Source organism: Rhinatrema bivittatum, chromosome 6, assembly GCF_901001135.1.
Source record: "Rhinatrema bivittatum chromosome 6, aRhiBiv1.1, whole genome shotgun sequence".
In the NCBI taxonomy this organism is placed as follows: Eukaryota; Metazoa; Chordata; class Amphibia; order Gymnophiona; family Rhinatrematidae; genus Rhinatrema; species Rhinatrema bivittatum.
The window spans coordinates 297,014,647-297,030,804 of record NC_042620.1 but is presented as its reverse complement, the minus strand read 5'-3'; the positions used below and the strand labels follow the sequence as shown (position 1 = coordinate 297,030,804).

The 16,158-nt window shown below is 45.9% G+C and overlaps 1 protein-coding gene across 4 annotated transcripts in view; it reads left to right on the top strand.

Annotated features, from left to right (window-relative positions):
- Positions 1 to 16,158, top strand: part of XPNPEP2 (X-prolyl aminopeptidase 2) — a 128,566-nt gene that overhangs the window by 75,690 nt on the left and 36,718 nt on the right. For all 4 annotated transcript variants that reach the window (XM_029607420.1, XM_029607419.1, XM_029607422.1 and 1 more), the window contains 6 exons: positions 9,419 to 9,496; positions 10,079 to 10,150; positions 10,851 to 10,911; positions 12,356 to 12,425; positions 12,607 to 12,711; positions 15,315 to 15,374. In XM_029607420.1, the coding sequence (XP_029463280.1) occupies positions 9,419 to 9,496; positions 10,079 to 10,150; positions 10,851 to 10,911; positions 12,356 to 12,425; positions 12,607 to 12,711; positions 15,315 to 15,374 (446 nt within the window). The remainder of the gene's footprint in view (positions 1 to 9,418; positions 9,497 to 10,078; positions 10,151 to 10,850; positions 10,912 to 12,355; positions 12,426 to 12,606; positions 12,712 to 15,314; positions 15,375 to 16,158) is intronic.

The window sequence follows — 16,158 nt, the reverse complement described above, 5'->3', positions numbered from 1 at the left end:
GCTGAGGATGAGCCGATGCAGAGAGGCTGGAGCAGACGTTCCCTAAGGAACGACGCCATTGCCAGCAATCCGGTTTCTCTCTGTACTGCGGCAAATCCAGACATGCCATAGCCTCATGTCCAGTCTGTCCGGGAAACTCCCAGGCCTTGGTTCAGCTGGAGGACTGCTCCTAGGCCTGACCGCTGTCTCCTCCATTGACTGTACCCGTTTCCATTAAGATGGATAACCAGGAGTTTCACATTCTGGCTTTGGTGGACACTGGGGCTGGTGGAAACTTTCTACTAAAACAATTGACGGAACACCTCCGGATTCCCACCAACCGCTCCCCAGTGCCCTTACTCCTCTCGTCCATCCATGGAGAACCTCTTCCCAGTGAGGTTACTCACACCCCGGCTCCTGTTCGACTCCACATGGGGTCTTTGCACGTAGAAACCATTTCCTTCCATATTCTGGACAAACCCATACATCCTGTGCTCCTGGGACTACCATGGCTACAGCAACACCCCCCACCCTGCAGTTCGACTGGGCCACCTTACAGCTCTCTTGTTGGGGCTCCTGCTGCTATGACAACTGCTTGGAGTCCATCTTGTCTCTGCCTTCCCTGAATGTCTCGCTTTCTCCACCTGGTCTTCCACTACAATACTCCTCATTTGCGGATGTATTTTCTAAGAAGGCTGCGGACACTCTACCCCCACATCATTCCTACGACTGCAGAATAAACTTGTTGCCCAACACAGAGCCTCCGCAGGGTAAGATCTACCCATTATCGCTGAGACTCAGGCCATGTTGCAGTACCACGAGAACCTAGCCAAAGGCTTCATTTGGCCCTCCAAGTCTCCCGCGGGAGCAGGATTTTTCTTTGTAGGGAAAAAAGACTGTTCACTTCATCCCTGCATCGATTACCAAGGCCTAAATGAAATCACTCTAAAAGACCGCTATCCATTACCTCTGATTTCGGAGCTTTTCGACAGGCTTCAGGGAGCGAAAATGTTTTCCAAATTGGACCTTCGAGGAGCCTACAATTTGGTCCGTATCCGCAAAGGCTACGAATGGAAGACCGCGTTTAACATGCATGACGGCCACTTTGAGTACCTTGTGATGCCGTTTGGCCTTTGCAACGCCCCCGCAGTCTTTTAGAATCTGATGAACGAGGTGTTCAGAGATATGCTTTACCAATGCGTCGTGGTGTACCTTAACGACATTCTAGTCTTCTTCCAAAATCTAAAAAGCCATTGCCAGGATGTGTCCTCCAGTGGCTCCGGGGCAATCAACTTTTTGCCAAATTCGAAAAGTGTTCTTTCGTGCAAGAGACCGTTCCTTTCCTTGGCTACGTGGTGTCCAGTCAAGGGTTCAGAATGGATCCTCAGAAGTTGAAGAGCATCCGCGCATGGCCTCATCCTACGGGTCTCAAGTCACTATAGAGATTCCTTGGCTTTGCCACTTTACTACTGGTCTTATATTCACCATTATTCTACTCTGACCGCACCACTCATGGCCATGACTCGCAAGGGGGCCAATCCCTCTCAGTGGTCACCCGAAGCCATGACCGCCTTCCAGGATCTTAAGAATGCTTTCTTCAAGAGCCGTGTCTCCGCCATCTGGATTCCAGGCGCCCATTTGTAGTCGAGGTCGTGCCTTCGACATTGGTGTAGGAGCAGTTCTAAGCCAATACTCGACTACCCGTACCTTACACCCGTGTTCATTTTTTTCACGGCGCTTCTCTCCGGCAGAACGAAATTACGCCATCAGGGATAAGGAGTAACTGGCTATTAAACTGGCCTTTGAGGAATGGCGCCCCTGGCTCGAGGGAGCCCAACACCAGATCACAGTGTATACTGATCACAAAAACCTCGAGTATTTACACCTTGCTCAGTGTTTGAACCATTGCCAGGCCCGTTGAGCCCTCTTTTTTACCCGATTCAATTTCCTGCTGCGCTACCGACCAGCCAATAAAAATTGCCATGCCAATGCTCTTTCCAGATCCTTCATCGTAGAGGACATTCCCAATACCCCACGGCACATAATCAACCCTGCCAAGGTCATCCTGTCTTCCACTTTTCCAGTGCCACTGGGGAAGACGGTGGTCCCTCACCAATTACGACGGAGGGTCCTTCGATGGGCTCACGACTCCTTGACTGCAGGACATCCCGGCCAGTCTAGAACTCTCTTCACCCTTCAGCTGTATTATTGATGGCCTACTATGAGGAAGGACGCACAGGCTTATGTTGAGTCCTGTCCCACTTGTGCGCGGCATAAACCTCCTGCAGGAAGACCATGGGGATTCTTGCAACCACTGCCTATCCCGAGTGAGCCGTGGACCTGCCTGCCTCCAGTGGCAACAACACCATCTGGGCCACCGTTGACCGACTACCTTCAGCACCGGACTACCTTCAGCACCGCAGCTTGCTAAGTTGTTCATCTGTCATGTGTTCCGGCTCCACAGCCTCCCTAAACATATCCTCTCAAACAGTGGAGTCCAATTCACTGCATGCTTTTGGAGGTGTCTCTGCAAAAAATTCAACATCTCGTTAGATTTCACCTCGGCTTACCATCCCCAAGCCAATGGGCAAACTGAAAGGACTAATAGGACCCTGAAGCAATTTCTGTGGGCCTACGTGAGTCTACGGTAGGATGATTGGGCTGACCTCCTTCCTTGGGTGGAGTTCGCTCTAAACTCCCACCAGTCCGCTTCCACTGGTTCATCGCCCTTCCAGGTGGTCTTTGAACGTCAGCCTCTGCCACCTCTTCCGCTTCCACTGTCTGTACCCTCTCCAGCCCAGGAGTTGCATCAATTGTGGAACAGCACCCAGCAGCTACTCCAGCAGGCTGCCCAAAAATCAAAAGGGTTCTTCAACGCATATCATCGCAAAGCACCTCAGTTTAAACTAGGTGATAAAGTGTGGCTCGGCACCCGGTTTATCTGATTTAAGCTGCCTTCAGCTCGCTTTGCTCCCAGGTATATTGGGCCCTTTCCTGTGCTACGCCGTCTGGGTCCAGTCACCTACAGACTCCAGCTGCCTTCCTCTCTCAAAATCCACAATGCCTTCCACATTTCTCTACTAAAACCCTTGATACTGTCCAGCTTCTCTAAAAAACCACCGAAGCCCCAACCACTGTCCTCTGAAGTAGACGTCACATATCAAGTCCAAGATGTCCTGGATGTAAGGAAACGTGGTAGAAAGTGGGAATATCTCCTTTCATGGGAGGGCTTTGGACCTGAGGAGAACAATCGGGAACCTGCCGCCAATATCCTGGACAAAGACCATATCTGGCAGTTCCATGCCACACATCCTCGAAAGCCCAAACCCCTGGGGGGAGGTCTTAAGAGGAGGGGTACTGTTATGGCCTGGGTGGTATCCACCATTCTAGTGGACCAGAGTCTGGTTTCCCATTTTAAAATGGCATTGGCATTGATTATGCATCTCGGGCACTATTATGGAAACTGTCTCTTGTCCCGGAAACCACTCCAGTGTTTTTGGTCCTGAGGTATGAGCAGAGAGTCCTGGTTGGTATTACCCCTTATAGGAAATTTCCTCAAACTTTTAATGCTGGTATGAGAGCTGCTCCAGAGAGATGAGATGCTGGCTGCACATCTTCTGGAAGAGAATTTGTTTCCATGGTGTGCCGCTGAAAGCATGTTCTACCTGGAGTTTCAGCCCTTTTTGGAAAACAGAGGCTGAGGCTAGTTTACATGAGGGATGGCTTGTTTCTTTAGGCTTCTTTGGTTTCTCTTGGATATTTTCTCCAACTCTAGCTTAACCAAGCTGCCGGTTAAAGGACAGCTACTATTTGGGGACCAATTGGTGAAGATGGCAAAGGTATAAAGGGACTTGAAAGATCCCAGCTTGTCGGAAGACAGGAATCCTGGTCCACCCATTCCTGGATGATTGGTTGATCCATGCAAAGTCCTTCAAGGGGAACCAGGTGGCTTCCTGGAGAGTGATATAGTGGCTGCAGGAGCTGGGGTGAATTGTCAACCTGGTCAAGAGAAATCTGCAACCATCTCAACACCTGGTGTACCTGGGTGCTTGATTCAATACATCCATCAGATGGGTATAACCCCCTGGAACAGTGGATTTGGATGTTACAAGATCAGGTCAGAAGGTTGTGGACAGTTCAGGCACCATCAGTATGGCTTTACCTTCAGGACATGGTTTCCCTGGCGGTAGCACTGGACTTGGTTCCCTGGGCGAGAGTGCACATGCAGTCTTTACAGAGAACTTTGCTGGTTCAGTGGAATCCTCAGAATCAAGATTATTCGATGAGGTTCCCTCTTCCAGTGGACATCATGTAGAGTTCAGTGTTGGTTGAATCAAGAGCATTTGATGAGGGGGATGGATATGATGCCTCTCATTTGGTTAGTAGTCACAACGCAAGGCCAGTGGTCCAGTGTGGAAGTGAAGTGACCCATCAACCATCTGGAGGCTCAGGCAACTCACCTGGCAGTCCTCAAATTCATGCCCTATTTACTTGGAGGAGCAGTGAGAGTGATGTCCAATAATAGCACAACAGTGGCATACATAAATCTTCAAAGGAGTACCTGAGGCTAGCAGATCTCCTTGGTGATGGATATGCTTTATCCTTGGGTGGAGAGCATCTTCTGAACTTGTCGGCATCTCACATAGCAGGAGAAAACAATATGCAAGCTGATTATCTCAGTTGTCACATTCTGGATCCTAAAGAGTGGTTTCTCTCTGGGACTTTTGACTTCATTGTCAACAGGTAGGGTTGGCCATTCATGGCTTTGATGACAATGGGAGAAAATGGAAAGCTTCACCAGTTCTTCAGTCACAGGAAAGATCCAAAGTCCTCTGAGATCAATGCCGTAATGTAGGATTGGTCAAGAGCAGAAAATTTCTTCTGTGTGTTTCCACCTTGGCCCAAGATAGGCAGGGTGGTTCCAAAGATTGCTGGACATTGGGGTTGATTCCTCCTGAAGAATCCAGATTAGCCTTGGTAGCCATGGTATGCAAATTTCTAACACCTGTTGTGCAATGATCCTCTTTGCTTTCCATCTCTCAAGAACATGCTCTGCTGTGGTGGCTGAAGAGGGAACATCTAACCAAGAGAATAGACTTGGCAATCCCCGACTAGATAGTAGTAACCATGAATGCGAGTCTCCAAGGCTATAGAGCTCACTGCCAGGAAATAGTGGTACAGGGGCAGTGGTTTCCCAAGGAGATACATCAATTGGTTGGAGGCTCAAGCAATTTGGCTAGCTTTTCTGAGGTTTGCGGACTGACTGATTGGGAGAGCTGTAAGGGCGATGTCGGACAATGCCACAGTGGTGGCCTACATAAATCATCAAGGGGGAACCTGGAATCAAAAGATTTCTGGGGAGATGGACATCCTTTGGATGTCCTGTGAGCGGAATAACATCTCCGGGTATTCTTGGCATTTCAAATTGCTGGAGTTGACAATTTTTAGGTGGATTATCTCAGCCATTGGATCCAAGACCTGGGGGGATGGGAGCTGGCAAATAAGGCCTTTCAGCTCAGTGTTTCCCAAGGGGGTCAGCTCTTGTTGGATTTGATGGCAAGCTGCAAGAATGTGAAGGTGCAGCAATTTTAGAGTCACAGGTGAGGCACTCAAGCACTCTGACTCAATATTCTCATCCAAAGTTGGCCGTATGACCAGATCTTATAGGTGTTTTTTCCATGGCCCATGATCAGCAGATTGCTGTTAGACCAGATCTTATAGGTTGTTCCCTCAATGGCTCATGATCAGCAGATTGCTGCAGAAGATAGCCCATCACCCAGGCTTAGTCCTTCTGGTAGCCCCAGACTAGCCGTGGATGACATGGTATGCAGACCTTCCACATATAGTTGATGGCAGGCTGTTGCGGCTACTGTTTTGCAGGTACCTTCTGTGACAGGGGCTGGTTCTCTATGAGAATCCAGATCGGTTTTGTCTTATGATTTGGCCCTTGAGAGGGATAGACTATTGAAGCAGGATTATTCTGTCTTGCGAATTTGAAATATAGAGGTCTTTAAAATCATGAGAGGTCTTGAACGAGAAGATGTGAATCAGTTATTTACTTTCAGATAATAGAAGGACCAGGGGGCACTCCATGAAGTTAGCACATTTAAGACTAATCGGAGAAAATTCTTTTTCACTCAACGCACAATTAAGCTGTGGAATTTGTTGCCAGAAGATGTGTTTAGTGCAGTTAGTGTAGCTGGGTTCAGAAAAGTTTGGATAAGTTCTTGTAGGAGAAGTCCATTAACAGATATTAATAAAGTTGACCTAGGGAATGGCCTCTGCTATTACTGGCATCTGTAGCATGGGATGATCTTGGTGTTTGGGTACTTGCCAGGTTCTTGTGGCCTGGTTTGGCCTCTGTTGGAAACAGGATGTTGGGCTTGATGGACCCTTGCTCTGACCCAGCATGGCAATTTCTTATGTTCTTATGAAAATGTTCTACATTGTTGTCATACTTGCATGTCTGGAGGATTTTTGAACACTGGTATCGGGAGCGGCAGCGTGTCCCCACCAGATCGGCAATTCCCTTGATTCTGGAATTTCTGCAGGAAGGTTTGTATAAGGGGTTGGCCCTTAGTACACTAAACGTGCAGGTGGTAGCTTTGGCCTGTTACATGGATCAAGTTCAAGAAAGACATCTCTCTTTGCATCTCGATGTGAACAGATTTCAGAGGGGTGTTGAGCATTTTCAACCGTCACTATGAATACTTGTATTGTTTTGGAACCTAAATCTTGTGCTGATCTTTTTTGGCAGGTCCCACATTCCGTCCTCTTTGTGTTTGTTAACCATGAACATGGTGTCCTTAGTCACTATATGTTCAGCACAGCAGATTTCGGAATTGCAAGCTCTCTTGTCGAGAACCCTTTCTAGTGCTTATGCCAAACAAGGTGCAAATTAGGAATGTACGATCCTTCTTGCCCAAAGTTGTATTGAATTTTCATTTGAATCAGTCTATATCGTCACCTTTGTTGGATAGAGCAGTGGCTGAAGACGAATTTCAGAGTTTGCATCTTTTGGATGTGAGGAGGCATCTATTGCTCTGCTGCTCTCAAATTAGAAATTGTTAATCTTTCCTTTTTACTTCTCTTCAAAAGCCTTGTTGTACATTCCCTGTTGTAATGTAACTTCTCGCTCTCAATGTTTACTGGTTAAATGGTTTACCCCCTAGTTTATTGTAAACCGGTACGATAAGACCTGGTCTTGAGCGTTGGTATATTAAAAGAATTTAAATAAATAAATAAAATAAATATTGTTGTTTTAAGGTTACCAAGACCTTACAGAAACCAAATTGTCTCTTTGTACTTCACAAAGCAGTAAAGGAGGAAGAAGCAGTTTCTCATGCCACAGTGACATGATGGATTAAGGATGTGGTCAAGGCGACCTATGTAAATGCAGATAAGCCATTGCCCAGACAAATTAGGGCTCATTCGACAAGAGAGCAGGCAGCGTCTTGGGCGGAGTTACAGTTGCTATCTCCGTCAGATCTGTAGAGTGGCAACGTGGTCTTTGTTGCATACCTTTTCCAAGCATTATCATTTAGATGTTAGGGTTTGGGAAGAAGTATCTTATGCCAGGGCAGTGTTGCAGGGGGCAAAGGCAGCCTCCTGCCTGACAAGGAAGTAGTATTTTTTACATCCCATTTGTGTGGACTGGCCTGCCTGAGTGCACTGGAAGGTGGAAATACTACTTACCTGATTTCCTTTCCTCTAGGCAGGCAGGCCAGTCCACACTCCCGACCTGGGCTGCCTATACTGTATTCTGTACTGTACTGTACTGTATTGTCTTTTCTTTGTCCTTCTCAGGGATTTTTTCAGAGACAGAACTCAAAGGCTGATGTGGATCTCCGGGTCACCGAGGGACATGGTATATGTGCAACGTCTTTACCTGTTATGGTTATTGCATTTCCTTCTCTGAGTCCAGTGCTTTTCCTGACTGGAAGTAAAAAATATCCAAAAATAGTAAATGGTTGGGAGAGGAAATTTCTAGTGTGGAAATTTAAAGTCCAGGTGTTTATTCAGTTGTCCACGGTTGGATTTTCCAGGCATACTGGAAGACAGGCTGATGTCAGTGCAGGGCTATATGAGAGTGACATCAGCAAGTCAGTTGAGCTCCATTTCCATCTTCTGATAAATGATACTGCCTGTCCTAGAGGAAAGGAAGTTATCTGCTAAGTATTAATTTCACCTTCCTCCCAACTCAAGAGGCAAACATCTTCACAAACACCGAAAGCCAGGACTCTCCTGAGGCGAGTCACCGCTGTCCTTCCGCGGGCTGTGAGGTGAGAGCAGCAGGTCTTCATTACCCAGACCTTCCTCAGGCAGGGCTTTTCCCTCCCAGAGCCAGGACCAGGGATTCCCGAAAGAAAAAAAAACTTCAAGAATGAATTCCCAGCGGAATAACTCATTTGCTCAAAATCTGTGGCAAACCCTGACAGCCAGATGCTACTGGAAGATCTATTCCTCTCCCCTCTTACTGTATCTCTGGTTGTGGGGCCTAGAAATAGAGACAGGGGAATAAAATGAACAGACCCTATTCCTTCAAATCCTAACCAAAAATACCAAACTGTTCTCTCTCTTCACCAGCTGTCACCACTCCTGGAGTTGCTGTTGTGAAATGTTATGCTCCGAACTCCTAACTTATGTATTAAGCTAGGGCCATCTAGTGGTGATCCTAAGGGTTTATTACACTTGTTTCATTAGAGTCCTAAAATGTAGGTGCATATGGGCTGGAGTTAAGACACTAATTTTCAGCACTGGGCACCTAATTTAGGATCATAAATCTAGGAAAATGAATAACAGGCCAAAATTTAGGAACCCAAGCTTTCAGTCCCTAAATTGAGGTGAATTTTCAACTGAAACTTGAGGCACCTAAGTTCAGCTAAAAAGAGGTGTTTAACTTAGTGTCCTAAATTTTGTGGCTCATCTTTCTTGAACCCATCTCAATGTATTTTGCAGAACAGGCCCCATGTTGAAGTAGGTTGGAAAGTAGGTCCCTCCCGCATGCTCCCACCTCTCCCCCAACCCCCAGATCAGACTGACATCTAGTGATGACTTTGGGAAAGAACAGCATCCATTTCGGTGAATGAGTAGGATGGAGAAGGGTTGGAAAGGCATTAGGCCTGCAAGCTTAATTCCATGCTATGATATTGAGATTTTGATCCAGTCCTGCTTTCCTATCTCTAAGGCAGTCAGGATGTTGTTTTCTTCCTACAACAACTGAAATTTGATGATGACGTTGAATTGCAGAAGGTTAACAATATACTCTCTTCTGCTAGTGCTGCCACCTCATTTAAGTCTACCTGAAGGGTTTGATACATTCTTGGTTTTCCCTACTCCGTACATGGAAGCCGTCCTATCTTCTCCTTGTCCGATACCATTTTATTTTGCCTCCTTTCCTCGTCCCCTTATACGACTCTCCTTCTCTGAATTTCCACAGGAAGCAGAAGAATTCTGCAGGGCAAAGTTTTGCGACCATTTCTGCAAGTGGCCTGAACGCAGCTCTTGCTCATTACAGGTATTGTAGTAGTTCTGCAGGAAGCTTTAAGGAACTCCTGGCGCTGCTGGATGGGTTGATAGTGAGCGCGAGGAGTGCCTTTGTGGTTGGGGGATTGCTGAGTTCAGCACCAGAGGAGAGTGTCTCAGCTGTTGGGGGAGGGGATAGGTAGTTAGCATGAGAGATGTCTCTGCTCCTGGGTGTCTGAGGGTTAGCAGCCGAGGAATGTCTTTTGTTAAGGGAATTTATGAGTTCAGTGCTGAAGGCTGTCTCGGCTGCTGGGTATTGCTGGAAGGTGAGCACTGGGGTTAACAGGAGTTAGCTCCAAGCAGTGTCCCTGCGGCTGCTACAGCAGAGGTTAGCAATCAGAGGATCTCTGTACCGGGGTGTCAGGGGCTAGTACGAGGGCCGGCTCTTTGCTGAGGGACCGGGAAGGAATAAATGAATTGGGTAGGTCAGCAGTGAAGGGTATCTCGCTGCTGGGTATATCTGTTAGTTCAGCATGAGGAGTCTCTCTGATTGAGGTGTCAGGAGGGTGAGATGGGGACTTGTTTGTTTGAATTTAATTTTCCTTTTTTTTTTTTTTTGTGCTTCTTCTTTCAGTCCATCAAATAATACAAAGCGGAAACTTACTGTAAATGAAATGTACCTCATTGATTCTGGAGGGCAATATCTGTATGTATGGACTCATTTTCTTGCCATCAATAGCACTGGAAGAAATACTGATGCGTTTATTTTGTCTCTCAGATTTCTTATTGTAAGATAGAGTTGAAAGGCAGTATCTTGTCAAGTAGCAATATTAATCCTAGAGGTGGGTTTGCACTGCTCTGATACCAGCCTTAAAGAAAAGAAACGGTCTCTGGAGCCCTCCTAAGAGACGTTTGGACATGCTCTTAGAGCACCCCAAATGTGCTGCCATGTCTATAGAAAATGAGGGAGGCGTCATACGACTGGAATTGCCTTGCGGGATGGAGAAGCGTTTGGGTTGCTTGTACCAATGCTTGTGTTATATGCGTGCTGATGCTAGAGATGGGAAGACGCATGGCTCCTCTGGCACTGCTTTGGATTTATTACCACACAAAGTAATGGAGGAGAGAAAGGAGTGAATTGAAAGCAAAATCAAAAAAGAAAACCACTACAAAAATGTTTTTAAATCCCCTGCAAGGTAAATCGTCTACAGGAGAAAGAAGATTTTTTTTAAGTCTATTCTTCCTCCCAGCTGGCTTCTGAAGTCTCTCTTCCCTCAGACAATTTACCTTGCAGGGGATTTCAATAACTTTTCCTTTGCTATGCTTTCACCGCTTTTGGATTTGGCAGCTCGCGGCAGAAAGAGTCAAAGTGAAGCCTCCCAGTGACTCCCTGTGCTTTTTTGCAGGGACGGGACAACGGATATCACTCGTACTCTACACTGGGGGACGCCCACAGCGTTTGAGAAGGTACGGATTGGGGTCTCTGGGGGTGACCGTATTCAGTTTCCGGCGGTGGACCGTGCGGCATACTGAGCTCTCCCTCAAGCTGCAGGCCTGTCGCTGCATGCAGATGCTACACACTCTGTCCTTTTCCTTTTTTCTTCTTACACATGATCGAGAGCCTAATGGGGTGAATGTTTTTAGGAAGATGCTTGACTGCAAAGGGAGGTGTGTATGAGTAAGCCCACATGGAACAAGGAGGTTTTCAAACACAGGGTATCCGCATCCACTAAATTAGAATATCAGGTTCTTGTGTGGGTAAAGGTGCTCTACATGCCACCACCTCGCCTCATTTTACATGCCCATGTGTACATCTTATATACGCTTCTGGAATGCCTCTTTTTTTTTATGCAATCAAATTTGTGCAGACTTTCAGCTTGCTCACATAGAGCTGACTTACATGGGATGGTTCTAGTTCTACGTGTAAAAGACGACTAAGTCTTTGAGAAAGTACTCCATTGTGCACATCCAACTCTACGCTGATAAGCATGTTTCCAAACACATATATATACACACACACACCAATATATATATATATACACACACACACACACATATATATATATATATATACACATGCTAACGCACACGCATGCATCTATCCGTGCACTGTCACGTACAGATGCAGGCTGCCTGTGAATGCAAGCATGGAGGCCCATGCCCTTAGACAGAACTGCTGTACCCTTTGCTGTTAACAAAGTGGGGTGAGGCGGGGAGAGGGCACATGGATATTGCCTCTCTCCATTCAGCAGCCACCTTTTCATCCGTGTCAAGCAAGGGACAACTTGGTTGCTGAGCCCCCATTACAACAAAGCAGTACATAGCCCCATGAATTTCATTCTCTGTGTGCAACAGATGCTTACTGCTTAGATACACAGAAGTACGCCTACTTGCATCCACAGAAACACACATCTGCACAGAAATATATTCAGTATACACATGTATCCAAGCAGAAATATAACCACAAAGAAATATACCCACCTAGAAACAAATACACACACACACACAGAAATATAATTACAGAGAATTACACCCGTACCAGAACTACATACACAGATACCCAGATCCTTAAATAATAAACACACAGAGAAAAATATATACATAGAACAATATTTACATAGAGAAAAAAATATATATATACATACACACAGCAATGCATCTGCACTGAGAACTACATATACTTACAGAGAAATATACACACTGAAAGACACCAATACCAGTATACAATCTGAGGAATACACAGAGACGGATATACAAACACACACAGAGGAATATGAGCATGTTGGAATACACACACCGAATTACAACCACTCAGACATACATTCAGATCCAGAAACCACAAACACATACACAGATTAGATCTCTGTTTAATGACTGCATCTCAGGCTTACTTTCTCTTTCTCCTTACCAGGAAGCCTACACCCGGGTGCTGATGGGAAATATTGACCTGACCCAGCTCATCTTTCCTTCAGAATCCTCAGGTAGGTGTGTGAGCCTTTACGGCAAGAGATGCACTGTGGCTGATTCAGCCGGCTGAGGGCACGGCGGGATGAATGATGTACTATAAATCCAAATGACTACTCTGAGATTTCTGACTGAAGGCTCTCCCAGCCTCACTGGGGTGCTCACTTTCTGAAGGTTTTTTGCTGCTTCTGGTTTCAGGGAGAATACTGGAGTCGTTTGCCCGAAAGGCCCTCTGGAACGTTGGACTGAATTATGGCCACGGAACTGGCCATGGAATTGGCAACTTCCTTGCCGTCCATGAGTGTACGTGACTTTCCTGAGATATATACTTATGCTTTTGGCCATTGCCTCTGTAGCTCGAGTATTGCACCGACCACTCAAGGTCCTTCCCATCATTTCAGTCCAAGGAGCTTCCAGCATCATAAAGCAGAGGGGGCAGAGTACAGTTGTGAGGAGGTTCACTCCTTCGGAGGTCTGGCAGGACATTGCTATGAGGAAGCTGGCACTGCTAGGGTCTTGCTTCCTGCTAGCAGGGCACCCATTAGTCGGTTATTTACTCGTTCAAAGAATACAAAGACCAGGGAACACACAATGAAATTGCTAAGTTGTACATTTAAGACTAATAAGAGAAAATATATTTTTACTCAATGCATAATAAAGCTCTGGAATTCATTGCCAGAAGAAGTGGGGGAAACTTCTAGTGAAGCTGTGTTTAAAAAAAGTTTGGACAAGTTACTGGAGGAAAAGTCCATTAACCATTATTAAGGATAGAGTTGCAGAAATCCACTGCTTATTCTTGGGATAAGCAGTTTGGAATCTCTCTACCCCTTGAGATCCTGCCAGGTACTTGTAGCCTGGATTGGCCACTGTTGGAAACAGGATACTGGGCTAGATGGACCCTCAGTCTGAACCAGGATGGCAAGTCTTATGTTCTTATGTTATGTCTTGTGATTTCTGCAGAGAAAGACTCAGAAATTTCACAATCTGTTCCCCAGTTTCTAACATACATGAGCACTGTCCAGAAAATCATGAATTGTATCCTATATCTAGGGCTCACAAAGGGCTTAGAAACATAGGGGTCCATATTCAGTAGGAAGTTTAGTGGACAAGTTATCCGGCTAACATTAGCCAGGTAACTTGTCCCGGATATTCAGTGGGATAAAGGTCTCACTGAATATCCCCAATGAAAGTTATCCAACTAACCATATGTATGTGGTCAGTTACTATATGTATGTGGTCAAGTCCAAAAGGAAAGCAAGGTCGAGCTGCATTGTTTGAATAAGGCATGAGGGTAACCAGTAAGGATTGGTCGGCCCCTATCACATGGTAGGAACAATGGACGGCCGGCACCATCTTGTGCTCCTACCATGTGACAGGGGCCAATCAATGGCACCAGTAGCCCCTGTGACATAGTGAGGGCAAAGGCTATCGGCGCCATTATGAATACCGGCAGCTGACAGCCCGAGTGCAGGAGATCGCGCCAGGACCCCCGCTGGACCACCAGGGACTTTTGAGTCTTGGGGGGGTCAGGAGGGGGGGTTGTAGTTAATTAAATTTAAAGGGTTGAGATGGGGTTTTTTTTGGGAAACGAATACATAAGTAACTAATGAATGGATCGGGGTCCCCCGAGAGCGGATGCAACGGATTTGACTCCCCACGAATATGAATACTGAATGGGACGAATCCGTCCCTGCTGCACATCCCTAATAGCCATGGGTCCATCTGGAAACCCTATGGAAATCCTCAACAACAACTGCAACAAATGCCAAAAATTCAGACTCATCAATAAATACAAAAATGTAAATTAAGGGAGTCATTTTGAAACCTTGCAGGGGGGCTTGCAGTCCCATGGATCCATTGTACCCACGGGACTGCAAGCTCATTTTCAAAGGGAAATCCCGCTTGGGGTTTCCCTTTGAAAATGGGCCCTCAGCTCGTCTCATAGCTTGGCACCTACTGTGAAGCAGCTGCAGATATACCCACAAATCCTACAGTACCTGAATGTAACCCACGCTAAAGTGTCTGAAAGGCAGAATATAAATTAAATAAGTACAAAACTGAAAGCTCTGCTGGTACGCACCCTTCCCTCACCTCACCACTCCCCTTTTCGGCTACGGGTAAAAATACCCTCGTGACGAACATCGGTACTTTTACCTGCTTTTGGGAAAGAGAGCAGTTTTCAGTGGGTCTTCTTCCACAAGAAACCTGTTCTTTCCCCATGAAAAAAGCTTTGAAAATTGCCCTGTACTTAAATCCAAAGCGTCATTCCTGAAGGTTCCTTGTTAGGATTTATAATAAGGAACAGGGGTGGGCAGGAGAAAAACCCCTTTCATTTTGTTATTTGTTTCCTTTCCTTTTATTTGGTTATTTGAGATTGGGGGGTTACTTTGTTTTGTTTTGTTTTTTTGTTTTAGCTTAAATGGTTTTAGCACTCACTTAAATGAAAATAAAGCAACAAAAAACTTTTGGGTTTTTTTCCCCATTATTTCATGTAGGAAATGACATGAAATGGAACAACAGATGTCATTGATACGTTCATGCTGATTTAAACCGAAAGCACATCCCTAATAAGAAACCTTGCATTTCTAATGCATTGCTTGGAGTGCCTCAGTTCTTTGGCTAACTTCTAGGGAGAGCAGGGAGTACCTACAGAAATGATGAGCAAAGCTTGGCTTTCTCTCCATTGTATGGAGGGACGATCTAATTTTTTTTCTAAGACAACAGCCCCTCACCTCCATATCTGCAGTGGGACAAAATGAAGCCAGACTCATCCTCTCCTTGATGACCTGGGACCATCTGCTAACTCTACTGATTCACTGCCCTTCCTTTAGCCACTCTTTGTCAGCTCTTGTTCACACCAGTTCAGCAAGGATAATTAATGAATTTATAATCTATTTTTACTTTAGGGCCTGTAGGATTTCAGTCGAACAATATACCATTGAGCAAAGGAATGTTTACTTCTATAGGTGAGTGTCTGGGTAGCCTTGGTTTAGATGGCAGGGTTCAACTGCCTTCAGGTTTGCATTGCACATCTCGGGATTTCAGCCGTGTGAGCTGTAGGCTTGCTGGCAAGAATAACCCTTCATCCTTTACTGTGATGGCTTTTTCCAAGATCTTTATTTTAATTGCCGGTAGTAAAAATAGTAGACAAATACAGGAAACAGTTCCTGCACATTGTACGCTGCGATTCAAACAAGCACAACAGTATTTTCAACAAAAGTAATTCCACAATGTTCCCATGATGTCGTCTTCTGTTCCTCTGCTCCTTCACGCTGAGGATGCACAGGTTATATTGGCGCCACTGCACTGTTCTCACCACCACACGTGAACAAAACAGTGAGTGCAAAAGACGCGTCTTCATTAAGCTCTTCGGGTGCACTGAGCCAACGCTCCAGTACACTAAAGGTCAAGCAGACTCCAGTAGCAACTGGCCCACAGTGTTGGACCCCTTTGCACAGGGCCCCCCTCTATGTGTAAGCCAAGAGGCTACCTTCAGGTACAGCAGAGTCCTGGAAAACTTGCTGCAGCCCTGGGACAATAGGGGGGGGGGGGGGAAGACACTGCTTCTCAGTCCATGGGAATCCATTCACAGTCACTCAGACAGCCCTCAGGCTAAAGCTTATTGGTCCAAAATAAACTCTACTTTACTGACACAAAACTGAAATGGAAATAAAAGTTAACACTTAAAATTGAAAAAAATATCGAAAGATATGTAAGGTGATACCTTTCTATTGGACTAACCTAAAATAT